At 39.1% G+C, this 27,039-nt stretch overlaps 1 protein-coding gene across 1 annotated transcript in view; it reads right to left on the bottom strand.

Moving 5' to 3' along the window:
- The window catches only part of AASDH (aminoadipate-semialdehyde dehydrogenase), a 269,559-nt gene that overhangs the window by 179,048 nt on the left and 63,472 nt on the right, over nt 1-27,039 (bottom strand). Inside the window, exons 2-8 of the mRNA XM_053703943.1 lie at nt 23,539-23,740; nt 21,216-21,460; nt 16,831-16,951; nt 15,467-15,774; nt 13,264-13,456; nt 10,582-10,823; nt 18-124 (exon numbers count right to left, since the gene is read on the bottom strand). Of these exons, the coding sequence (XP_053559918.1) occupies nt 18-124; nt 10,582-10,823; nt 13,264-13,456; nt 15,467-15,774; nt 16,831-16,951; nt 21,216-21,445 (1,201 nt within the window). The 5' untranslated portion in view covers nt 21,446-21,460; nt 23,539-23,740. The remainder of the gene's footprint in view (nt 1-17; nt 125-10,581; nt 10,824-13,263; nt 13,457-15,466; nt 15,775-16,830; nt 16,952-21,215; nt 21,461-23,538; nt 23,741-27,039) is intronic.

The following is a 27,039-nucleotide window of genomic DNA, read 5'->3' as shown; positions in this document are numbered from 1 at the left end:
GATGACCTGTTTCACACCTAAAAGCACTTGGCCTTCCCCTTCCTCGATTTTACAGCCATCCTCATTCTGAAGCTCAACAGCTGTTCCTTGCAATGGAATTCCTAGTGGTACTGAATGTTCACTGCTGAAAGGAAACCTAGATTAGTCAAATCTAATGTAAATGGCAAGTTATTTAAAAAAGACACTGGTTAAAAAATATTTGTAAAATTAGTTCCATAAAATGGTTTTAAGATAGATTTATTAAACAACAACCTTGACATTCCTACCACCATCAAGCGCCTGAAGAGCAGTGATGTAAACTAATTCAGCTCCCTAAACCCTTGTTATAAGCATGAAGCCATACAGTACCTGCCTGATGACAGTACAGTTAAAGGGACATTTATAGAAAAAATTATTTGCTCTTATTTGTTAGAGCAAAATTTTTTAACACTAGCAATGCAAATATTTACACACAGTTAAAGTATCACATGGGAAATACAGATAACTGCTGGTTGTTCAAAATTCTTATATTTCTTGAAACACCATAATTACATCTAGAATACACAAAAAGATTGTCAGGGCACACTGATGGATTTAATATATGAAAATGAATAAGCTCATGTATTAACACCTCTAAATTTTATTTTGTAAATGTTAGACAGGCACTGATTATGAGCAACATTTATTTTGCTCTTAAGGTGCCAGACTGACTCAAACATATGATAGAAAATGTTTGGTTATTATCATCACCTAAAAAAATATTTTATTTTATTTCTATCTTAATTTGAGTAAGGTTAAAAATCATTCACTCTTTATTTGTTAAAATTCCTGCATGCAGCTATTAGATGAATAGCTAAAAGTACCTGTTCATCCATACAAATATCACTAAAAAAAGAAAATGTATGCTTACCTGATAAATGTATTTCTTTTTTGACACGATGAGTCCACGGATCATCTTAATTACTAATGGGATATTCACCTCCTGGTCAGCAGGAGGAGGCAAAGAGCACCACAGCAGAGCTGTTAAATAGCTCCTCCCTTCCCTCCCACTCCAGTCATTCGAAGTTAGGAAAAGAAAGGAAAAGCCAAGGTGCAGAGGTGTCTGAAGTTTACTATAACCCAAAAGCTGTCTTAGAAGAACAGGGCGGGCCGTGGACTCGTGTCAAAAAAGAAATAAATTTATCAGGTAAGCATAAATTTTCTTTTCTTTTTTAAGACACGATGAGTCCACGGATCATCTTAATTACTAATGGGATCCAATACCCAAGCTAGAGTACACAGATGATACGGGAGGGACAAGACAGGGAACCTAAACGGAAGGCACCACTGCTTGAAGAACCTTTCTCCCAAAAGCAGCCTCAGCCGAGGCAAAAGTGTAAAATTTGTAAAATTTTGAAAAAGTGTAAGAGAGGACCATGTTGCAGCCTTGCAAATCTGTTCCACAGAAGCTTCATTTTTGAATGCCTATGAGGAATCAACAGCCATCGTAGAATGAGCCGTAACCCTCTCGGGAGGTTGCTGTCCAGCAGTCTCATATGCGAAACGTATGATACTCTTCAGCCCAAAAGAAAGAGAAGTAGCCGTAGCTTTCTTTCCGTTACGTTTTCCAGAGAAAATCACAAACAAAGAAGAAGACTGACGAAAGTCCTTAGTCGCCTGTAAGTAAAACTTTAAAGCACGGACCACGTCTAAATTGTGCAGAAGACGTTCTTTCTGAGAGGAAGGATTAGGACACAAAGAAGGAACAACAATCTCCTGATTAATGTTCCGATCAGACACAACCTTAGGAAGAAATCCTAATTTAGTACGTAAAACCTTATCTGAATGGAAAATAAGGTAAGGAGATTCATACTGCAATGCCGAGAGCTCTGACACTCTACGAACCGAAGAAATAGCAACAAGAAATAAAACTTTCCAAGATAACAACTTAAAGGGACAGTCTAGGCCAAAATAAACTTTCATGATTCAGATAGAGCATGTAATTTTAAACAATTTTCCAATTTACTTTTATCACCAATTTTGCTTTGTTCTCTTGGTATTCTTAGTTGAAAGCTTAACCTAGGAGGTTCATATGCTAATTTCTTAGACCTTGAAGCCCACCTCTTTCGGATTGCATTTTAACAGTTTTTCACCACTAGAGGGTGTTAGTTCACGTATTTCATATAGATAACACTGTGCTCGTGCACAAGAAGTTATCTGGGAGCAGGCACTGATTGGCTAGACTGCAAGTCTGTCAAAAGAACTGAAAAAAGGGGCAGTTTGCAGAGGCTTAGATACAAGATAATCACAGAGGTTAAAAGTATATTATTATAAATGTGTTAGTTATGCAAAACTGGGAAATGGGTAATAAAGGGATTATCTATCTTTTAAAACAATAAAAATTCTGGTGTAGACTGTCCCTTTAATATCTAAGGAATGCATAGGCTCAAACGGAGCCCATTGAAGAACTTTGAGAACTAAATTAAGACTCCATGGAGGAGTAACTGGTTTGAACACAGGCCTGATCCTGACCAAGGCCTGACAAAAGGATTGTACATCTGGAACATCTGCCAGACGATTGTGTAACAAAATAGATATGGCCGAGATTTGACCCTTTAGGGAACTTGTCGATAAACCTTTCTCCAAACCCTCTTGGAGAAAAGACAAAATTCTAGGAATTCTAACTCTACTCTATGAGTAGCCCTTGGATTCACACCAATAGAGATATTTACGCCAAATGTTATGGTAAATCCTCCTAGTTACAGGATTACGAGCCTAAATCATGGTCTCTATGACCGATTCAGAAAACCCCCGTTTGGATAAAATTAAGCGTTCAATCTCCAAGCAGTCAGCTTCAGAGAGACTAGAGTTGGGTGAAGGAAGGGTCCCTGAATCAGAAGGTCCTTCCTCAACGGGAGTCTCCAAGGTGGCAGAGATGCCATCTCCACCAAATCCGCATACCAAATACTGCAAGGCCAGGCCGGTGTTATGAGAATCACCGAAGCCCTCTCCTGCTTGATTCGCGCAATTACCCGAGGAAGAAGAGCAAACAGAGGAAATAGGTATGCTAGACTGAAGGTCCAAGGGGCCGCCAGAGCATCTATCAGTGCCGCCTGGGGGTCCCTGGACCTTGACCCATATCTCGGGAGCTTGGCATTCTGACGAGATGCCATGAGATCCAACTCCGGCTGACCTCACTTGAGAATCAGGTCGGAGAACACTTCCGGATGGAGTTCCCACTCCCCCGGATGAAATGTCTGCCTGCTCAGAAAGTCCGCTTCCCAGTTGTCTACCCCTGGGAAGTGAATCGCCGACAGACAGCAAGAATGGGCCCCCGCCCACTGAATAATCTTGGATACCTCCTTCATCGCTAAGGAACTCCTCGTTCCTCCCTGATGATTGATGTAAGCCACTGAAGTTATGTTGTCCGACTGGAACCTGATAAACTGGACCGTGGTTAACTGAGGCCAGGCCAGAAGAGCATTGTAGATCGCTCTCAGTTCCAGAATGTTTATGGGGAGAACAGACACTGACTGAGTCCAAACTCCCTGAGCCTTTAGGGAACCCCAGACTGCTCCCCACTCCAGAAGGCTGGCGTCTGTTGTCACAATCACCCAAGATGCTCTGCGAAAGCAGGTTCCCTGGGAGAGATGATCCAGAGACAACCACCATTGAAGAGAGTCCCTTGTCTCCTGTTCCAGAGTTAATCGAGGAGACAAGTCCATTGCCGCCACCATCAGCCCTATTAGCTCCATGCACTGAGCCACTGACGGCCGAGGAGTGGACTGAAGGACTCAGCAAGTATCTATGATTTCCTGACTTCTGTCAGAAAAATCTTCATGGACAATGAGTCTGTAACGTTGCCCAAGAAAATGACTCTTGTACATGGGACTAGGGAACTCTTTCCCAAATTTACCTTCCACCCGTTAGTTCTCAGGAAAGATAACACTATGTTGGTGTGGGAGCTTGCTAGTTGAAACGATGGCGCCTGGACTAGAATGTCATCCAGATAAGGCGCCACCCCCTATGCCCCTTGACCGAAGTACCGCCAACAGAGACCCCAGAATCTTTGTGAAGATTCTGGGAGCAGCGGCCAGGCCGAAAGGAAGAGCCACGAATTGGAAGTGTTTGTCCTGAAAGGCAAATCTTAGGAACTTGTGATGATCCCTGTGAATAGGAACATGTAGGTATGTGTCCTTTAAATCCACAGTTGTCATGAACTGACCCTCCTGGATTAAGGTAAGAATGGAATGAATAGTTTCCATCTTGAAGGACGGCACTCTGAGAAATTTGTTTAGACTCTTTAGGTCTAAAATTGGTCTAAAGGTTCCCTCCTTTTTGGGAACCACGAACAGATTGAAATAAAAACCCTGACCCTGTTCCTGTACTGAGACGGGAACAATTACTCCCAGGACAATGAGGTCTCTTACACAATGTAAGAACGCCTCTCTTTTTGTCTGGTCTGCAGATAATCTTGAAAGAAGAAACCTGCCTCTGGGAGGAAAACTTTTGAACTCCAATTTGTATCCCTGAGACACTATTTCTATTGCCCAGGGATCCTGAACGTCCCGAACCCAATCCTGAACGAAGAAGGAAAGTCTGCCCCCCACCAGATCCGGTCCCAGAGAGGGGGCATGCCCTTCATGCTGTTTTGGATTCAATAGCAGGCTTCTTGGATTGTTTACCTTTGTTCCAAGACTGGTTGGGTCTCCATGTAGGATTAGATTGCTCCTGCTTAGAGGAAGAGGAAGAATTTCCCTTGAAATTTCGAAAGGAACGAAAAATTACTCTGTCGTCCCTTTTGTTTGTTTCTCTTATCCTGAGGAAGGAGATGACCCTTACCTCCCGTGATATCAGAAATAATTTCCGTCAGGCCAGGTCCAAACAAGGTCTTCCCCTTGTAAGGAATCGCTAAAAGCTTAGATTTAGATGACACGTCCGCAGACCAAGGTTTTAACCATAAGGCTCTGCGGGCTAGGATAGAGAAACCCGAACTCTTAGCTGCCAGTTTGATAATCTGAAGAGAAGCGTCCGTAATAAAAGCATTAGCTAGCTTCAGAGCTTTTATCCTGTCTTGGATCTCCTCCAAAGAAGTCTCAGTCCTGAGAGACTCGGACAAAGCATCAAACCAATATGCTGCTGCGCTAGTGACTGTCACAATGCACACAGCAGGTTGTAATAGTAGACCCTGGTGAACATAAATCCTTTTAAGGAAACCCTCTAACTTCTTATCCATAGGGTCTTTGAAAGCACAACTATCCTCTATGGGAATAGTGGTTCTCTTGGCTAAGGTGGAAATAGCTCCTTCCACCTTAGGAACCGTTTGCCAAGCTTCCTTAAAAGAGTCAGCTATGGGAAACATCTTCTTAAAAATAGAAGAAGGAGAAAAGGGAATGCCTGGTCTCTCCCACTCCTTAGTAACGGTCTCCGAAGCTTGCTTTGGAACCGGAAATACATCAGAGTACGAAGGAACTTCGAAATATCTGTTCTAGCTTAAACCTAAAGGTTACAATCTCTGAATCCGTCAGAGTCAATGAACCTTCTGAATCTGAGATTTCCCCCTCAGATGAAACAGCAGTACCCTCCTCTTCATGGCCTTGGGAGGGTACCTCCGAAACTGCAATAATTGCATCAGAACTGACTGAATGTCTGGTTTTCCTTTTACGTTTGCCCTGCAATATTGGGAAAGCAGACAATGCATCAGAAATTGTAGAAGACATGAGAGAAGCAATGTCCTTTAAAGTAACTGCAGCGGGAGCTATAGCAGAACTTCAGGGCACTGCTTGTGTGGGCGGTAAATTTTGGGACGCTTGGGGAGAAAGCTGCGGCATACCTTGAACCTCATCATTAGACTCTTGGACAGTATCCGCCTTTGAAAAGTTTTGCTCAGAAAAAATATTTTCCCTATAGTTTAAAGTCCTCTCAATACATGAGGGACAGAAAGGGATAGGTCGTTCCACATTTGCATCAAAACACAAGGAGCAACTAACACTTTGCAAGTCTCCTTGGTCCATACTGAGTTCCAATAGTATAATTATGCAATAAAAACTTAAATTTTACCCCAAAAAAATGTATGCAAAAAATGTTACTGTTCCTTTAAATTCGAAAGAGCAACTTTTTTACTGTACGATCAAAAAGTGTACTCACAGAGGTTATAAATCAATAAAAATGAATTAATTTCTATGTAGACACCCCTACACCTCAGCAACTCTGCTGAGGTGCCTACCTGCCAACCGGACTTCACTCCCACTTGTTGAACTGAAACGATCCGGGGCTACAGCGATACAAAACCAGAACAACACTGGAACAAATAACACTAGAACCGCCTGCTTTAATGTGATTAGAAAACCATGCAATTCTAGTGACACGGTCCTCATCTGTCTCTGCCACAGAAGAGATGCTGAATACTGCGCAGATCCCGGAAGCGCGCAAAATTGAAGCCCCGCCCATCGTGGGCGTTACTGCATTCTCACCCGACAGGCTTATTATATGTTTAAGCCGTAGGAACCACCATTAGTAAAATTTAAAAATAGCTCAACTCCCAGCCCCAGTGCCTGCAATTATGGCTGTCAAGTACCCTCCTGTCCAGAGAGCTTGATGTCCCAAATATAAAGAGCTCCTGATTCCAATGAACCTTATATTTTTAATTGAATAAATTAAAGTGCCCACTTTCCTCTGAGTTAAATGCCTTTTGACCCCAGAATAAACAAGTCAGCACTTACTTTAAAAATCTGCCCGACAGCAGGGCAGCACAGCAGGTTTATGAGGTCCTCTTCCCTCACATAGCCCTGTGGATAAAGATAAAGTCTGAGTAATCTTAGTTAAGCCATCAGAGTTAGGGCAGCATCAATGTATGGGAGACACAGTGAGAATTATGTCCCACAAATTCCCATTGCTCTAAAGCCACCAAGACTCTACTGAAGAGATTGATATGGACTACGCTACACACTAGAACAAAGCAGCACAATCTTGCACTACTTTAAAAAAAAAAAACTCTTGATTGAAGAATCTATACTAACACCTCACTTTACCTCTTCCTATCACTAACGTAGGCAAAGAGAATGACTGGGGTGGGAGGGAAGGGAGGAGCTATTTAACAGCTCTGCTGTGGTGCTCTTTGCCTCCTCCTGCTGACTAGGAGGTGAATATCCCATTAGTAATTAAGATGATCCGTGGACTCATCGTGTCTTAAAAAAGAAATAGGTGACTTCCGGTGGGTGGCGTTCCAAGATGGCTGCTTCCCTCTGAAGCTCTGAAGTATCTAGAGAAAGAATACCTTTATGCAGCCTGAACATATAGCCATCTGCATATCTCTTGACAGCTACGTGTCCGAGAATCAAGGCGGATAGAGAACCTATCATCTTCTCTCCCACGGAGGTCATATTAAAAGTAAAAGCCGTTTGGCATAGTGGCGTGTCTTTAAGCTCCACACTATACACAATACTTCTCATGGAACCGTATTTGCTGGCTTCCTTCCCGATGGGGGTAGAAAATTATATTACTGCACAGTTACTTGAAACTTTCCTGCCTATGCTAGATCGCTTATCCTTATTTACATGAAGCGATTCGGTCAGCTGAAGGGGCCTACTCCAAGGACCTTGACTCTAGAAGTGAGCGAACTGGCTTCCCAGTGAAAATCCCGCAACACTTACCCGCTACAAACATACAAGGACCCGCTCCATTTGATGACCCGGTAATCCTTTGCTCAGAGCTGGCTGAGGGATCTTTGTCTTGCCGCATGGAATGGACTCTGCACTCACCTGCTATGGTCATTGCGAGACCGGAGAGGCTCTGTGAAACCTGTGTATTAGGCACTTCAGTGGAAGATTCAACTCTGTGCACTGAAAGGCAGGGTATGGAATAATTACTTGTACCTGGGTTGCGACAAGACTTATCCATTGCACATGTTGAGAACTTAGCCCCAGAGATTGGTGGCGGCTTTCCGGATGCCCCGCAGCCCTCAGGCCTCGACCCACAGTGGCCTCTTTCTGATACACCACTTGGTTTCCCTGCACTTACAGGAGGCACGGACATGTTTTCCCCCCAGCGTTTGCAGTTACTGGTTGGATTGCCTCTCCTGCACTGTATCACACACCGAGCAGGCTGGTTGCCTGTCCACGGTTCCTTGGGAATACCCGGACTTATCCGCAGAGCAAGGGGCATCAGCTAATATCTCCTCCCCAGACTAACTCACGCATCGTCATGGTGCGGCTCCACTTTGTTTGGCGGGTCACACTGGTACCGGGGAGAATTAACATCACTTCTGTGCAACCCTAGTTACAGAGGCTTCAGCATGTTTCACCTTCTCGGCATGGATCTGCAGTGGGACAATGTGTGACTGGTACAATGTACAGTTGAAGTTGTGTGTTGGTTTGGTTAGTTATTCGTGTTGTCTTATTTTAGCACAGTGTTTTGACTTGTTTAAATAATATCGCTGTCAGTGTCTTCATTGAAATTATCATACCAGAGACATAACGAGCGGGCTGAGCTCCCGCGACTCCATTCAGACATACTTCCTCCTACTCTGTAGAAGCCCCCACCTGCATGTTCCTAGGCCCTAGCGTGGCACTGATTTTATGAGACCGATTCAACACGGATATGACCACAACCCTGCTAAATTATCTGTGGTAGACTCTTGGGGCGAATCACTTTGGCAAAGGCGATAACACACCATAACAATTACTTGCGGTGCTGCCTGAAGGGCTTTTACATCTGTACTGTTATCGTTTTGTATTAACTCATCCTTGGCCCTGTTAGCCACTTGCTTCGTTTTATATTTTCGTTTTTTTTTTCAATATAAGAGAGACTCTGGGAGAATTCATGAGAAAAAATTGCCATACTATATAAAGACTCTTCGAACTGCATAGCATCATGCAAGATACTTGCCGACTGTAATAAGGTTTCTCATATCGATTCATGTAGTGCATTCTGTTTGTTTGGCTCCTTAATGTTCAACCCATGCTGATCTTATATATAATTATTATCCAACGCACTTCCTCCGGTAGTGAAATATTTTGCATATAACAATCACACTGGGGAAGCTACCCACGCAACTCTGGATTCTAGTGGGGTTTTTTCTTCTCTTTTTTTTTTTTTAAGTGCCTGTATGTATCATGTTTTGGGATATTTTTTTGCATTAGAATGTTGTCACCTGTCCTCGGCACCCATGGGATTACCCTTAATGTGGCGGTCCTTTCAGTATTGATGATAGGAAATGTAAAACAATTTCCTTATCGCCCTATCACAAATGTAGGCACACTCATACCGCACGCTCTACCTTGTAAAGGGTCTGTATCTTTACAATACCAGTTTTTATAAATATACAAATTTTAACTAGTTGGTCATACATATAACACTCATTCACCCCCCCCCCCCCCCCGAATTCATGTATAGAAAAGAATTTCCTATTGTGATATTTTTTAAAGCCATACTGAATTTCTCATGTTATAGTTATAGTATAGAATAAAAGCATATATGCTATACTTACACATGATCATCATACTTCCCTTAAACACTCCCATTATTTTAATATAAACATTACTACCTAGAATCGCACCTCCACATGAATAATCTCCTACGGTGATCTTCCACACCCAAAAAGTCAGCTTAACTCACTTTGTAAGGCCTTTTTATATTTGTATGAACACTACTTCTTACTCCCAAGGTACTACAGATGCATTATTGTCGGTCAACCCTAATTAATATGGGCATCAATATTGAATTTGCAGGGTGGAGTGTATGTAATTGGGAGAGCGTGCTAGTTCTCAGTTTTATTTTGTTTTTGTTTGTTTCGGTTCTTTTGTTTTGTTTTTTTGGGGTTTTTTTTGGTTTTGGTTTTTAGATGTTTAGTTTGTTATGTTAGTTTACATAAAAAATAAAACCATATCATTGTGGTGCAGATGAGTACACATACTGGAGCGCTCTCTAACCCATGCAAGTCTTGTACAGACCTCAATGTAAATGTACACACTGTATTCTACCATATCTGATAATGTACATTGCTATATCATGTTGCCTTATCAATTATCTTATCACATCCTGCGTGATGTGTCATTGATATGTGACTTATTACTGTACCCTTTGTTGGCTATAAATAAAATTATAAAAAAAAAAAAAAAGAAATAGGTGCTTGTTTCCACAATCACATTACTTGTTTAACAAACAACCCCGACGAAGATCTGCACTCTGAATCTATTAAGTGCATACAAACCTTTATAACAAATAAAGAGTGTATACATTTTTATTGTGAAATAAATATATATATATATATTTTTTATCTTACTCAAGATAAAAGTGAAATAGATATTTTTTTAGGTGAAGCCTAATAACCAAACATTTTCATTATATGTTTGAGTATGTCCAGCACCTATAGAGCAAAAAAAATTCTTCTGAATATATTAAATCTAGCAGTATGCGCTGACAATCTTTTAGTGTATTCTATGTTACTTTTAAGCTTTGTAGTGGCAATTCTTCCCATAGTCATAGCGACACCTGAACAAGCTCTTACTCTTATCTCAAGCACTTCCTATACATAAACATATTTTCACCGTAATTATATGTAGGTAAAGCACAAATGCAATTCAAACAAAGAGAAACAGAGAATAATTTATTTGCATTCCTCACCATGTCTCAGAAGTTAGCATTTTTTCTGGAATCTCATAAAAAGTTGCCCAACTTGATACCTCCGTTATTCCGTAAAGATTAAATATGCGTGTTTTGTTTCCCAGTTCTCTCCAGCATCTGATGACATCTATGGCTGGAAATGGTTCCCCACCAAGTGCTAAAATGCGAAGTGATGTTTCTCTGGATAACACAGATGATTGGATGGAATATGAGCTAAACCGTCTCAAAAAAGTGGGTGTTACCTAAAGACAAATGATGACGTTTATACACAGACACGCAATGAAGTCTTAGTTATTTTAGGAGATGTTGCTAACTCAATTTAAAAGGGACATAAAGAGATAGTAAACATCACATTATTTCAGTACAGGTTATTAAAGTATCTGCTGAACACAATTTCAGTGCTAAAAAAAATGCATTTTAATGGTTATATTTTATCTTTCATTTTCAGCTGGCAGAGGTACTGCCCAAGCATCTGAAATCAATATGTCTCTGTTAGAGGTAGAAGAGTTTGCTGTACATTGTGTATAGAAAGCAACTTAAAATATTATGTGCTATGGAAAGCAGCATTATATCCCCTGAATAATGTCATCCTGCAGTCGTATGCTACATCAAGTGGCACGTGACAAAGTTAGTCTGTAGCCAACTTATAGTGAAAATTTAAATACATTAAAGAATTTAAGTTTATCACTAGGGGCACTACATGTCTAGGTGTTTAACCTCTGCAAATTTAAAATAGCGCTCAGGAGACGCAGAGAACTGCTTGTCCCAAGCAGAAATTGCTGGTGACCCAATCAGCAGTGGTAGTTGCACGAAACATCTGCACCACAGCCGCCTCTGATTGACTCACTGGCAGTTTCTACTCAAGAACAACAGTTTTCTGCAGCTCCCAAGTAATATTTTAGCTATGTGTTTAAACCATGTGCGGGGGTTAAAACTTAGACTTGCAAGGTCACTAGTCATAAAATGACAATTAATTAAGGTATGCAAAAAAAACAAAAAACAATTACTACCCTTTAATCAGTGAGTAACGTATACTATAGGCCTTACTAGCCCTGGATGGAATTAATAACCAGACTTATTCAGCAACAAGGCAAACTCTGCTGGCACTTATTTGGCACTATGCTTACTCTGCTGAGCTTATTATTTTCTTGCTCCCTCTAATTAAAGGACTTTTTAATTCTACATATCTGTATCAGGAGTATAAAAAAAATCACAATTTAAATATGTTAACTAATGTATTCAGGGCCATCTTTAACACAGGGCACAAGGGGCAGCTGCCCTGGGCCCAGTCTCTGTTAAGGGGCCCAAGAGTTTATGCCAGACTGCTGATGTGACATGGGGAACACATACATTCAGTCCTAATACTGTCACAGTAAAAAGTACTCTGCTTATATTTTTTTAAAAACTGTGCCAGACCGTGACGGTGTCATGTGACATGCCAAGCTAGTGCCATGTGCTGTTTTAGATGTGCACTGTGCAGCACTGAATGCAAAGCCCTAACTCGGCATCCAGCCATTTCCCACTGCATCAGAAAAGGTCCTACTGGGGTTACCACTGTTACCAGGTAACTGCTCTGGTGGTGGGGATTGTTTCTGGGTAGGGCTGACTGTAGGCGCATGCAGCAGAAAGCTGGAGCGGCAGGCACATGAGGATTTGAGCATCTGTGCAGCTGCATACACTGCTCTCTTCAGTCTTGAGGCTGTGTGACTCATCTCACACTGTATCCATGCAGCCTTGGACAGACAGCATCCAGTCTACTGGTCCCCTTAGCCCTGCTCTTTCTGCTGTGGCCCTAAGATCAACTAACTGAAGTTTGTTAGGGGAATAGTGCTTTGTAGAAAGGTGTCAGTGGGAAGAATAAGTGAGTGCACACACGCCCCTCCCCATGCAGCATGGACTAGTTCAGGGTGAGAGGGAACTTGTTCCTAGCAAAGAAGCGACATGTGCTGGTGTGGCTGATGTATAGCGTCATGCTGATACTTCACACATTAATGTAAGGTTTATTTTTATAGTTTTTATTTTCTCTCTGTCTCAGATTTTACAGCTTCCCATAGTAGTTCTGCTGTTCCAGTCAGTAAACTTATATTTGTCTGCACCTCCATGCTTCCTCCTTTACCTTGCTTTGCTCCTGTTGGCTGCCCTAAATCTCTTTAACCAGCTAACCTCACACCAGAATCACATTCAAAAGAATATTAAATGAATCCACAGTGGAGGAATTTATATATTTATTTACTTATTAGTACTGCTTAGGTCCAGTTTCACATATTGCAATTTTTTTTTTTAAATGATTAGCCCAGCAGTGGATGATCCACCACTGGGCTAATAATAAAAAAAAATTGATTTAGTTGTTTTTTGGGATGATGGGGTGGAGAGAGAAATTGCATGGGGTGGGGCCTAAGAAATTTTTTGTCCAGGGTCGAATCAATATTAAAGACGGCCCTGAATGTATTCATAATTAAAAGGTTAAGTTACAGCTCTTTATTTTAATTTTGAACAGGGGATGTATGCCTGGACCCTAGGGACTGTTTGTTCCATGGCTGATAAGCAGAATACCAATGTTTTATTATAGTGGCACACTCCAGAGGCATAAAAACAAATAAGTACAGGAATATCTGATTTACAAAAATTCATTTTGAAGTATTTTTTTTCCTTTGTTTCATTCAGTTAACCTTTGGTCCTTACCTGCAGCACTGTCACTTTATGCTTGTGAAACAAAAGGTCACACAGTTTATGTGGCATCATTCTGATGGAGTCTGGCACAAGCAGAAGACAAGCTCCAGTGGAAAGAGCCAAGAACAACTCAACAACAGAGGGGTCAAATGTCAGTGGTGAAGCCAAGAACAGCCGGTCATGTGGTTTGATGTTGAAGATGGATCTATGAGAACGTAACAATACATGACTGTTCAATAAAGTTTGTAAGTGTAAATAAAGAGTTAAAAAAGCAACATGTTTTAAATAGGGCCAAAGAGCAACAAAATGTTGATTGCATCTTTATCGCTCTATTTTTGTATACAGAAGAGTAACATAACTAACCTTTTTTTTAAAGATATTAATTCAGGGGCTATAGAACTGCTAAATACACATTCATGTCAATCTGATCCGACATGATGCAAGACCAGGGAGACAAAGAGCTTCTGCTTTAAAGGGATTCTGTACTGTACATGATTTCTCCTTAAAGGGACACTGAACCCAATTTTTTTCTTTTGTGATTCAGATAGTTGCTTAAAATTGCATGCTCTTTCTAATTTACTCCTATTATCCTTTTTTCTTTGTTCTCTTGCTATCTTTATTTGAAAAAGAATGCATCTAAGCTTTTTATTTTTTTGGTTCAGTACTCTGGACAGCACTTTTTTTTATTGGTGGGTGAATTTATCCACCAATCAGCAAGAACAACCCAGGTAGTTCACCAAAAATGGGCCAGCATCTAAACTTACATTCTTGCATTTCAAATAAAGATACCAAGAGAATGAAGAAAATTTGATAATAGGAGTAAATTAGAAAGTTGCTTAAAATGTCATGCTCTATCTGAATAATGAAAGAAAAAATTTGGGTTCAGTGTCCCTTTAATGTGATCCCAATGACTTGCTATAAAAGCTGCCTTGTATTAAATGTATTGTCACTTTCTCCTTTGGGTTTATTCTTGCATTTGAAAAAGCTAATTGGGCTCAATAAAACCACCACCCATGATGACAATATAAATATTTTAAAGACCCCTTGCTTTTGTGTAAAATTGTTCTTTTGACATGCTCCCTAGAGAGGCCAAAAAGCAAGTTCTGTAACCTGCAGCAAATCAAATAATGGGTTTAGGCAATTTGCAGCATTTTGAAAACGTAGGTATTGGTCAGAACATAGAGATATACCATTAGTTATAGCCTAGTTTTGGATATAATTGCTAGAAATCATTGTCCCCTACCATACAACATAATTGTGTCTGGTCTCCAAAAAACAAAAACAAAAGACCTTCTTTAACCATCTCCTTTGCTCTGCTTACTCTCCCCTGGAATTTCAGACCCCATTACAAGAGTTTATAGATCTCCCGTTGCACTTCAGAACTCCTTACCTATTTATCAACTCACCTACAAGTTTCATAGCCTAAAACATCTTTCCTGTAAAGTCACCTATTCCCATTATGTCATACACCCCCCTGAATGAGACCTCTACTGGCGTGCACTTGTTTCCTGATGGGCACTGAACTATGATCAAATGTACAACGTGCATCAGACAATTCTTTTTACTCTACAACTCCCCACTTACATTGAAAGCCCTCTCAGAAGCAGTATCCACAAATCATTCTGTATTATTCTTTACAGCGTTATGTACAAGTTATTGTAAAGTATTATATTTCAGACTGATAACGCAAGTTCCTGTCTGCACTGTCTTATTGTGAAAGTTATGGTGGAAAATCAATAGAATATAAAAAGGTAGTATTCAATTATTTACAGTCCCCAATATTCAGTCTCAATATTGTACGTATAATATAAAGTCTTTATACTTATTTCTCTTTAGTCTCCATGGTAAACCTTTTTCTTGTTTCAATCTCAAAGTGGACAATTTAAAATATATTTCAGTATTTGGATTTTCTTTATGTCCATAATAAACCAATGTTTGTCAGGGAGTATATACAAATATTGTGGTATTAACTTTAACTTTACATTTCCAATGTGTAAACTCTGCTGTGTCATATGTATGGGAGAACATTTTTGAGTACAGTGGGCCAATATAGTGTATCTACTCAATGAAGCAGCAAGATAAATATAAACAGTGTATTGCTTTCAATGGAGTGGAGAAGTCAGAAATAATAAATTTTAGTTTGTCCTTGCTGTGAGCAGAGAAATAAAAAAACATCTCATAGCTTTTAAGTCAGTTTACAATACTTGGAACTTACCGTAGATGGTGAATATTTGGCACGATACAAGAATGAGGTACGCTGACAACTTTGGGGGTGCCTGTTGACCCAGATGTATGTAAAACATAAGCTAAACCATTCCCACTGTGAATGTCAACGTGCTCTGCACACATCTGATGCTCTGTACACCTTAGAGCATTTCCAGTATGTTGCTTAGGGATGTCAGTCACATATACATGCTCATTTCCTAATTGCACAATATCCGAGTGTTTAAACAGTGTTACATCAAGATGTTGTACTGGAGACGAATTCTGTTCTGTCCAATTTCTGAAAAGTAGCTTAAACTTCTATAGAAGAAAATAGGTAGTGTAAGAATATTGTACCAAATAACACTTGCTTGACACATTGGGGCCTATTTATCAAAGATCTTGCGGACCTGATCCGACAGTGTGGATCAGGTCTGCAAGACCTTGCTGAATGCGGAGAGCAATACGCTCTCCGCATTTAACATTGCACCAGCAGCTCACAAGAGCTGCTGGTGCAACGCCGCCCCCTGCTGACTCAAAGCCAATCGGCCGCCAGCAGGGAGGTGTCAATCAACTCGATCGGGTTGATTTACGGCGATTCCTGTCTGCCTCATCAGACCGCTGCTTCATAACTCGTGTTTCTGGCGAGTCTGAAGACTCGCCAGAAACACGGCCCTTCAAGCTCCGTTCAGAGCTTGATAAATGGGCCCCATAGACTGATTTTCTCTATAAATTAGAATAATTTGAATAAAAATGTGATTCAGTTCTCAGACTATTTGCTACAAAGCATTAGGTTAAAGTTATGCATAACACGGAACTCCTCCTTCTTCCATATTGGAAAACAAATATTTTAAATGTCTGTGAAGTGACATATTTTAGTGCTCTGTGAGCAATTAGATGTTCTGATATGCATGATTTGTTATACAGTGCAAAAGAGAGTTCCTTACATGTTTAAATAGCTGTAATGTACTTTGTGTGTATTAGGCAGTCATAATAGTGGAAATGAACTATATTCAGGAGTTTAGTGGGGCTAAAATTCTAGCAACCGTGACAGGTTAAGTTTATCAGGAGCCTGCTGACCAAGCAAACCTTATTCATGATCCTATGGGGTTATCAAGCTATTTTATTTCACAATAGCTCAACAGCACTGCCTGTCAGACATAGGAAAGATAGACTTTAGATTGACTCAGCTTCATAAAGCTCAGTAGGTCAGGATTGTTAATGTCCTTAAAATTAGAGGGGGAGTTTGTAACTGCTTACTATGTATGTTATAAATACATTTACAAATCATCATCATATCGTATTAATCTATACTCTGCTATGTCTCTGGTGTGAAAATAGGTGTTCAAAAATTGTATCTAAAAAAAATCTACCCACCTCAACTTTGTTATTTTCCACAATTATGAACTTCAGGCCACACCTTTCCATTAAAGGTGAAGTAAACTGTGATGGAGCACTTGGATCTATTGGGCAGTATGTTGCTGGTACCATAAGAATACTGTGAAGAAAAAGAGACATGGGTAAGCTAGACAGCACACACAAATATAAAAATATTAAATGGACATTAGACTGTAAAATTTGACTCACCTTTACGTGTTCCCAATTAAAAAAAAAAAAAAAGTATTAAAGGTAAGGGAAATGTTTTTCTTTATGTTTATTTTTGTATTTGACATATGTTGATTTGCCTCACTTTAACCAACCCCATTGTTCTCAAGGTCCTACCCTTTTAAAAGGTCTAAACCTGTAGGAAAAAGCATACCTGCCCATGTTATCACTCTCTATATGAAAAGGCAAATAGTTAGGTATTAAAATTATCGGTGGGGGTTCAAACAACAAAAATAGTTATTTCACCTACAACAATATCTTGTTCTCCCACCCCCATTCAGAGGTTGATTTCTCTTGCTGCGTCCTGTTTACCTAGGTTTTTTACAGGGGATAATGCAGTAATCATATTTTCAGTATTTTCATCTATTTCAAATTACAAAATAAAGGTAAATAGAGCTGTTGTAAACAATTTAATACACTTCTAAATGTACAATTGATCATTTGGGAGCACATTAAAGGGGAGAGAATTCTACAGTGCAATGTTACTTTAAATGTGATCTATGTTGTCATCAAAGATCAGGATTAAAAATTACATTATTAATTAAATGTTTGAGAGTCAAATAGCATTATTTTATTTATAGAATATAATTTTAAGACAGTAGATGTATACAAAAAAAGCACACATCCCTCCAAACAACACAAACATTTCAATTTAATCAAGTCCCTACTGCTGCATATGTCAACTAGTTCAGCAAACTGAGGTATTAGCTATACAAATCCCCTCAAAATTCCAAAGGAACTCCAGATGGGAAAATCCTGAAAGTTATAGTCTCATAAGCACAAACTATTGCATCAGTTGGGTGTATTTTGTTTTAGATTGCTGTAAATATATTTAGCAAATGGAAATCTCACTTTTTTATTAATTGGAAAGTGGGGGCTGCTGAGACAACAACAACAAAAAAAAAAAAAGAGTAGACAATAATGCTGAGGGGCAGCACATATAGATAATGGGCAAGATTACATATTCGGCGTCACCTGCAAAAGCCGGCGACTCCGGTTTTTACACGGCTTTGGTATCACATATACAGTGCCGCATATAAATGCGGCACGTATATTTCACTCGTCGGCCGCAATTTTTACTCCTATAAGCTAACATAGAACCGCGTTGCAAATCAGTATCACATATTCAGCGCAAGGACTTACGCCGCGAAAATTGAGATATTTTAATCCATTTTCACCTCGCCACACATAGGCAGGCGCAGAAAGCCCTTGCGCTGAGTATGTGAGCACCGTAACTCCCTAAAAATATTAACTAACACCTAACGTATGCGCAATATCTATCTACCGCCTGAAAATAACTAACACCTAATGCATGCGCAATATCTACCTGTCAACCGCAATAACTAATAAACTATATTAACCCCTAATCCGCCAACCCCCACATCGCAAAACATCTAATTAACCTATTAACCCCTAAACCGCCATCACCCAACAACGCAATATACCTTAATAAACTATTAACCCCTAATCCGCTATTCACCCATATCGCAAACAACCTATTAAAACTATTAACCCCTAAACCGCCATCCCCCCACCAACGCAATAAACTTAATTAACTTATTAACCCCTAATCCGCCAAACCCACACAATGCAATAATCCTATTAAAACTATTAACCCCTAAACCGCCAAACCCACACCATGCAAATAACTAATTAAATTACTAACCTAACACCCCCTAAATTAACCCCAATTACCTAAATTAAAAAATACTAAATTACAATTAAAATAAAAAGCTAACATTACTTAAAAATAAAAAAACTAAGATTAAATTAATCTAAGATTACCAAAAATAAAAAAATCTAACATTAAAGAAAAAATTTAAAAAAATATCCACACAAAAAAACAAAAACAAAAAATTAAGCCTAATCCATATAAAAATAAAAAGCCCCCTAAAATAAAAACACCCCCTAATCTAATGCTAAACTACCAATAGCCCTTAAAAGGGCCCTTTGTAGGGCATTGCCCTAAGTTAAACAGCTCTTTTCCTTAAAAAAATACTAAGTCCCCCCTCTAACAGTAAAACCCCCCACCCACCAAACCCCTTTAAAAAAAAAAAACTAACACTAAAAAAAACTAAACTACCCATTGCCCCTAAAGGGGCATTTGTATGAGAATTGCCCTGAAAAGGGCATTCAGCTCTTTTAAGAGTGCCCATTAAAACCCTAATCTTTAAAAAAAAAAATTGAACAAAGTCTAACTCTAACCCCCAGATAGGTACTCACGGTTCCTGAAGTCCGGCACTAAAGTCTTCTTCCAAGCGACGACCTCTTCTATCTTCATCCAGGACCGCGGAACAGAAGACCGACGACGGCGGAACTGAAGACCGGAGACCGCAGAGCCATAGAGCGTGGAGATCCTCTTCGTACGATCACCGCTGCACACTGAGGATTGAATTCAAGGTACACGTTTAAATATGGGGTACCTTGAATTCCTATTGGCTGATTTGAGTCTTTAAATTCAAATTAGCCAATAGGATGATAGCTACTGAAATCCTACTGGCTGTTCAAATCAGCCAATAGGATTTCAGTAGCTCTCATCCTATTGGCTGATTTGAATTTGAAGAATCAAATCAGCCAATAGGAATGCAAGGGACGCCATATTTAATCGCATACCTTAAATTCACTATTCAGTGTACAGCGATGATCGTACGAAGAGGATCCTCCACTTTCCATGGTTCCGCGGTCGCCGGTCTTCAGTTCCGTGGTCCTGGATGAAGATAGAAGAGGTCCCCACTTGGAAGAAGATGTCGGTCGCTTGGAAGAAGACTTCACCACCTGGAACAGGACCTTCTCCGCTGGACTTCAGGAACGGTGAGTACCTATTTGGGGGGGTTAGACTTAGGCTTTTTTTTAATTTTTTAAGGTTCTTCTTTTTAGATTAGGGTTTTAATGGGCACCTCTTAAAAGAGCTGAATGCCCTTTTAAAGGACAATGCCCATACAAATGCCCCTCTAGGGGCAATGTGTAGCTTAGTTTTTTTTAGTGTTAGGTTATTTTATTTTGGAGGGTTTGGTGGGGGGGACTTAGAATTTTTTTTTAATGAAAAAGAGCTGTTTAACTTAGCGCAATGCCCTACAAAAAAACCTTTTATGGGCTATTGGTAGTTTAGCATTAGATTAGAGGGTGTTTTTATTTGGGGGACTTTTTTATTTTCATAGGGATTAGGTTTAATTTTTTTATTTTGGATAATTTTATTATATTCTGTAATGTTAGTTTTTTTTATTTTTTGTAATCTCAGATTAATTTAATCTTAGTTTTTTTATTTTTAAGTAATGTTAGCTTTTTTTATTTTAATTTGTACCTTAGTATTTTTTAATTTAGGTAATTGGGGTTAATTTAGGGGTGTTAGGTTAGGGGACTTAGTCATTTAATTAGTTATTTGTGTTCTGTGGGTTTGGCAGTTTAGGGGTTAATAATTTTCATAGGATTATTGTGTTGTGTGGGTTTGGCAGTTAAGGGGTTAATAGTTTTAATAGGGTAATTGCGTTGTGTGGGTTTGGCGGATTAGGGGTTGATAGATTTATAAGGTTTGTTGCGATGTGGGTTAATGGCGGATTTAAGGTTAATAGTTTTAATAGGGACTTTGCGATGTGGGTTAATGTCGGATTAGGGGTTAATACTTTTATTAGGTAGATCGCAATGTGGGTGAATGGCAGATTAGGGGTTAATACATTTATTAAGTAGATCGCAATGTATGTGAATGGCGGATTAGGGGTTAATAGATTAATTAGGCACATTGCATTGTGGGGGGTTGTCGGTTTAGGGGTTAATACATTATTAGTTGCGATGTGGATTTGATGGCGGATATAGGGATTTTACGTGTCATGTTTATTTTTGGGACCGGGTTAGACTTTTACTTTTTTTTTTTTTTTCTTAGGCGCCGGCAGTTTCTAAAGTGCCGTAAGTCACTGGCGACTCTAGAAATTTGTATTTACGCTCATTTCTGGACATCGCTAGTTTATTCGACTTACGGCACTATATGAACTGCTGGCGCGGTTTAGGTAATACCCCGATGTGCAAGGTGAAATTACACACAAATTATTTAGATTTTTACTGTAGCACAAACACTATCATGCAAGTCTATAACATGAATAAACAGGAGGGTCTAGTAGCATATACTGACCAATATTAAAATGAAAAACATTAATAAGTAATACCCCAAAATCCAAGCTGGCAGGTTGATGTCTGGCTGGCAATAGAGTCCAATTCTACATTTCTCAGCACCACAGCGGGCCTTTAGGAAATCCTTTAGCTGTTTAGCCAGCACCATCAGTTCTCTGTAGGTGTAGAAAACTTGCTGTTGATCAGAACTATCGAAACAAACTGCATTCCTATTGGCATGGTGTGCTGAGGCCTGTAAGACCATCTCATGGAGAGTGGATTCCATTGAAAGGTTTGAGTCCTAAAACAAGAAACAGACTGTTGAAAATGTTCTTAGTAAGAGTGTATTATTAAGTATGAAGTGACCTTTCTTTCTGTTTCAAATTCTATTTATAACAGTTGCTATATTATTTTCATACTATCATATTTATTTATTTTTTACTAGATGTGTTATATGCTGAGGAGATCAAACCACTTTAATAGTTTAATTATTACCATCGCCAAATGCTAGACTGGGGTAAATATATTAGACACACATATATTATATAACAACACAATAATGAAAGTTGGATTTCTATTTCACAGCTGTGAGGACTAAAAAGGATTTTGCTGCAGCAATATTAGAAATATTAGGTGTGGCTGGTGGCAGCCAGCATGAGGAAGTGGGGACGCCCATGGGTGTCTTTGGGTCTCTAAACCAGGATGCCAGGGCCCTATTTTAAGGCACCAGTGTCTCACTGGCACCTGGGTTTCTAAAGCCTTACTTTACTTAAAGTGAATGAAAAGTTAGAGGAATGAGTGCCCGGTTTTTAATAATCCTATTAAAAACAAGGGCACTTTCATTCATCATACTTTAAATTACACTGCTTTTGTTAAAATACTCACCTTTTCTTTCTGCAAGCTGCTCCAGCGCTTCTCCAGCCCTTCGCAAGCTTCTTCTTATGTCAAGAATGACAATTCCGGCATCCTCCAATCACGGCTTCCCCCCCGGGGGAATCATTGCCTAAAGTAACGCTGTGATTGGTGAAAGGCCGGAATCGTCATTTCTGACGTCGGCAGAGGCTTGCGACGGGCGGAGGAAGCGCTGGAGCTGCTTGCAGAAAGAAAAGGTAAGTATTTTAAAAAAAGCAGTGAAATTTAAATTTTGATGAATGAAAGTGCCCATGTTTTTAATAGGATTATTAAAAACCAGGCACTGATCCATCAAAATTGACATTCACTTTAACATATGATAAGACAAGAGATTATGGAAATCAACAACTAGTACACTTGGTGATAGTGGACGTCACCAGGGTACTTGTAAGAGGCGCCTAGAGGCAAATAAAATTACCACAAAATAAATGTGGGTGGCGAGCAGTATGTTAGAATAACTAGGTGATTCAGTGAACCAACAATATAATAACAACAATATGTGAGAATATAAAAATACAATAGGAAACAACAATAGAGGCAAGTAGAGGCCAAAGGGCAGATATATATGAAAATATACAAGAATATACAGACTTTATAGTCCAATGAGTAATTGGTTAAGGGAGTCCTCTTATATGCAAATCCAGAGGGTGTAAAGTGGGGTACATCCAAGGTAAGTAGGCCGCTCCTCCAGGGTGTCTTGCCACAGCACAGGAAAGAGAATCTAAGAGGAAGAGAATGGAGGGCGCCACATAGTGCAGATAAAAACAACTTAAACTTTAAATGGCGAGCAATAAGATCAGAAGAATCCTACTCACACAGTGTAAAGCACAGATGTGCAATACCAGCAGTCCGGAACCACACGTCGTCCGGTAGACCAGCGGAAGATATCACCAATGGGAGTCCTCGTCTCACCAGGGAGAGTCCAGAGATACCCAAATTGGAGTGGTCAAAAGAAGCCAATGGAGCAGGAGTCAGCAGGGATCAACCAGCAGGTCCAGAGGCACAATGCAAGGTGTTGAGAAAGTCCAAAGAATATTTCTCCAAGGACAAATATAATGAGTCAGCAGCAGATGGAGAGTTAAAAAGATTAAAATTTATTATAATAATAAAACCAACAGCAACGCGTTTCCCTGGTGAGACGAGGACTCCCATTGGTGATATCTTCCGCTGGTCTACCGGACGACGTGTGGTTCCGGACTGCTGGTATTGCACATCTGTGCTTTACACTGTGTGAGTAGGATTCTTCTGATCTTATTGCTCGCCATTTAAAGTTAAAGTTGTTTTTATCTGCACTATGTTCCTCTTAGATTATGGAAATGCTGAAAAACTACAAAGACATTGACTGACATGTTTCAGTATTTCAGGTGTGATAATTAATAAATGATGAAGAAAAATACGTTTTGATTACAATATCAAACAAGATGTCCATATGTATCTTTTGCAAAACTGCACACAGATGTACTGTACCTGGGGAAGAGAATATGTGACACACAAGTATCTAGAGTTACTTTACTTATCATCCCTCAATCTTTGCTGCCAGCACAAAAAAAGGAAACGTTTTGCACAAGATAGCCAGAAAATCCTTTTTTTTCAGCATTTTTGCAGATCAAGAAGTCACTTTCAGTGTTAAAGTTACTTACTGCAGCTAGCAACAGTTGAGAACAAATATCTGCAAGTAAAAGAAAAAAATTTAATGAATGTCATATTTATACTACCTGATGCCTCAAGCTAATGCTGACCATTATTTTAAGTAGCACAAATGCACATCAGTAAAGTATAAGAACAATCTAGATATCATGCATACAGTATAATATGTTGAAAATGTAAAAGCTACCAATTAAGGTACATGTAAGGCATTAGCTTTAAGAAATAAACATGTACAGTACTATTGTGCTATAGTATTCTTAGTTGAAAGCTAAACCTAGGTAGGCTAATATGCTAATTTGTAAACCCTTGAAGGTCGCCTCTTATCTGAATGCATTTGACAGTTTTTCACAGCTAGGGGGTGTTAGTTCATGTGTGTCACATACATAACATTGTGCTTGCGCACATGGAGTTACTTATGAGAAGGCACTGTTTGGCTAAAAAGTCTGTCAAAAGAACTGAAATAAGAAGGTAGTTTGCAGAGGCTTAGATACAAGGTAATCACAGAGGTTAAAAGTATATTACTATAACCATGTTGATTATGCAAAACTGGGGAATTGGTAATAAAGGGATTATCTATCTTTTTAAACAATAACAATTCTGGAGTAGACTTTCCCTTTAACCTTTAAATGCCGTTGTATTCCGTCACAACGGCACTGGGCTTTAAAGCCGTTATGACGGAATACGTCATTGCAAACGGCTGTCCTGAAGCCTACTAGGCTTGCAGGAATGCCCTCGCGGTCTGGAGGGCATTCCTAGCGTCATAGGGACGCCCCCCAGACCTGATCCCATAATTGAAATCTCGTGATCGTTTGCACGATAGCGGGATTTCAATTTGTCTATATAGGAACGTTGTTCTGATGTAGACTTTATAACCCTGTCATGAAAGGGTTAAACGTTCATGTTACAGATAAGACGTATGTAGGCTCAGAAGCACAAATGCACTACTAGGAGCTAGCTGCTAATTTGTGGCAACACACATTTGCATTTGTCATTGGCTTAGGCAATGTGTTCAGCTTGCTCCCAGTAGTGCATTGCTGCTTGTTCAACAAATGATACCAAAAGAATAAAGCAACTGTGATAATAGAAGAAAATTGTTTAAAATTGGTTTTATCTCCCTAGTGTTTGACAATTCCTGTCAGCAAACCATGGTTCCTAGCATTTTAATAACAATTCTAACTATAATTTTTCTACATATCTGTCTATATAAAAAAAAAAGTTTAAGCAAATCTTTCACCTCCTGCACTAAATAAATGTAATTCTGTCTGTTGGTTGCTGTGCCCCTGTTTAAGCTCCTCAGTCAGTAAGCCCTCTGTGTATAATGTGTGTGTGTGTTTTACCATTTAAATAGTTTTTCTTTTATTTGTATGATACTTATATATATTTTTTATTATATAGTTATCAACTCCATAACACTTTAGTTTAAACAGATTTGTACATTACACATTGAAAACCAGGCAACTAGGTCTCAGTTTGAATTCTCTATGCCTGTTCTAATTTCATTTTGAGTGAGAATCACAGTGATAGTAATTCTTATTATTATACTTAGATCAAATTTGGCTAGTACTTTTTTTAGTTTATCTGTGTAGAGGCTCCTCCTACACTTATATTTTGCTTTAAGGGACATTTTAAAGTAAAAAAAAAAATAATGCATTTTATTTTTCCACTAGAATGTCCATTTAAGTGCAGTTACATTTAAAATTAAAAAGGAAAATGGCCATCATATGTGTATACAAGCAAAAGGCATTTCTGATTAAGTTAGTAATAATATTACATAATATATGAATAATGGCACTATTTAGATTAGAGTATATTTTTATGTCCCCATCATTGATACTCAGTACCAGATTTGACAAGATACATTCTTGATTTTATTTTGCCAATAAAAAGGTGTGATTCAACAATGTAACAAAGTTGATCAATCATACACAGCAGAAAACATACTGTATCAAATGTCATCATGGCTGTTTCTTTGTAACAATTACGTGTATTTCAGACAAGTTTTCCCAATAAGAGTGATTTTTTAAAAATATAATTACTCAAATAACAAGCACGATTACTTGTAATGTTCAAGACCTTTGGATTTAAGAGAAAGTTTAAAAACGGCAGTTTAATATCTTATTTTGCCTTGCCTTTAAAAATATAGTATTACTATTACCTTTTTGTCATCTTCCTAGTATCCACAAATGCACCTAATAACGTTTATAAAATAAGCTAAAGCTGTGGACTGTAAGTCCATATTGCAGTCAGGGGGAGCACACACGGGCTGCTGCACCCATCACTCAGCAACCTTTATATAATGCTGCAGAGCTGACTAGGGTAAGGTCTAACAATGATTTTGTGCATAGGCTGCCATCACTGAGCTGTGTATACTCAGTTGTACATATCATGTACAGTATATCTTCCTCTTCCTGGAGCTAACTACTTAACCCGGAAGTTTTAGATTCGGGCATCCGGTTTCTATGGGAACCAGAAGCTTTAACACGTGCTAGGGGCTGACTCTCGCTGTTCTGGTCTGATAGAACACCATTCATTGTAGAAGAATCTGCTGTGTTAGGGACGACGAGGCGCGCATGCGCAGTATTGATTTGGTGTCAGACAGCTGACGGAACATTACTTCCGTTCGCTAGTCTGATGAATTCGCTGGTCTGATAGAACACCTCAAATTTGAATGCTAACGACACACTGCAGAATTATACAAAGACACAGAATACAGAAGCTTTGCAAATACAGCACTATCAAAACTTTAGTTCAAGATAACAATACATTATTATACCATTAAACATAATATCAGATAGGAAGTGTCAAGGTAAAAAAGGGCTAAAGGTCATTCTAGTGTTAAAAAATGCTGCACTTCGCTAAAATAATGAATTTTTAAACAATGAAAGTAAAGGAATGTGCTTAAAAATAACGTTCAAATGGACAAAAAAATATTTGTACTGTACACTAGAATGACCCTTTAATGGCTTTGTTGAGGTAATATGGTAATGTAATAACTGATTAAACTTTGTGCATTTAACAATTTTGTACACATTGTAGAGAACACTTATTATTCTACCACAAAATAAAAAAATACATATACGATTGTCTAATCAAAACTAAATGGTCATAAGTGTACTCAAGTTTGAATAGAAGCAGTTTTACAAGCTACTTGTGTTTTTAAAACAGCTTCTACTAAAATTTATTATAGCTATAAGTGCACTTGTACTGTACATATGCTGCCCTTGCTTAGTAGTTCACCTGCTCTAACAATGTGCAGACAGCCAGGGGGTCGATCCGATATAAATCGTCGCCCGCAAAAGCCGGCGACGCCAATATTTGCGC

This window comes from Bombina bombina, chromosome 2 (genome assembly GCF_027579735.1).
Source record: "Bombina bombina isolate aBomBom1 chromosome 2, aBomBom1.pri, whole genome shotgun sequence".
Classification (NCBI taxonomy): domain Eukaryota; kingdom Metazoa; phylum Chordata; class Amphibia; order Anura; family Bombinatoridae; genus Bombina; species Bombina bombina.
This window is presented reverse-complemented; position numbering and strand designations above follow the sequence as displayed.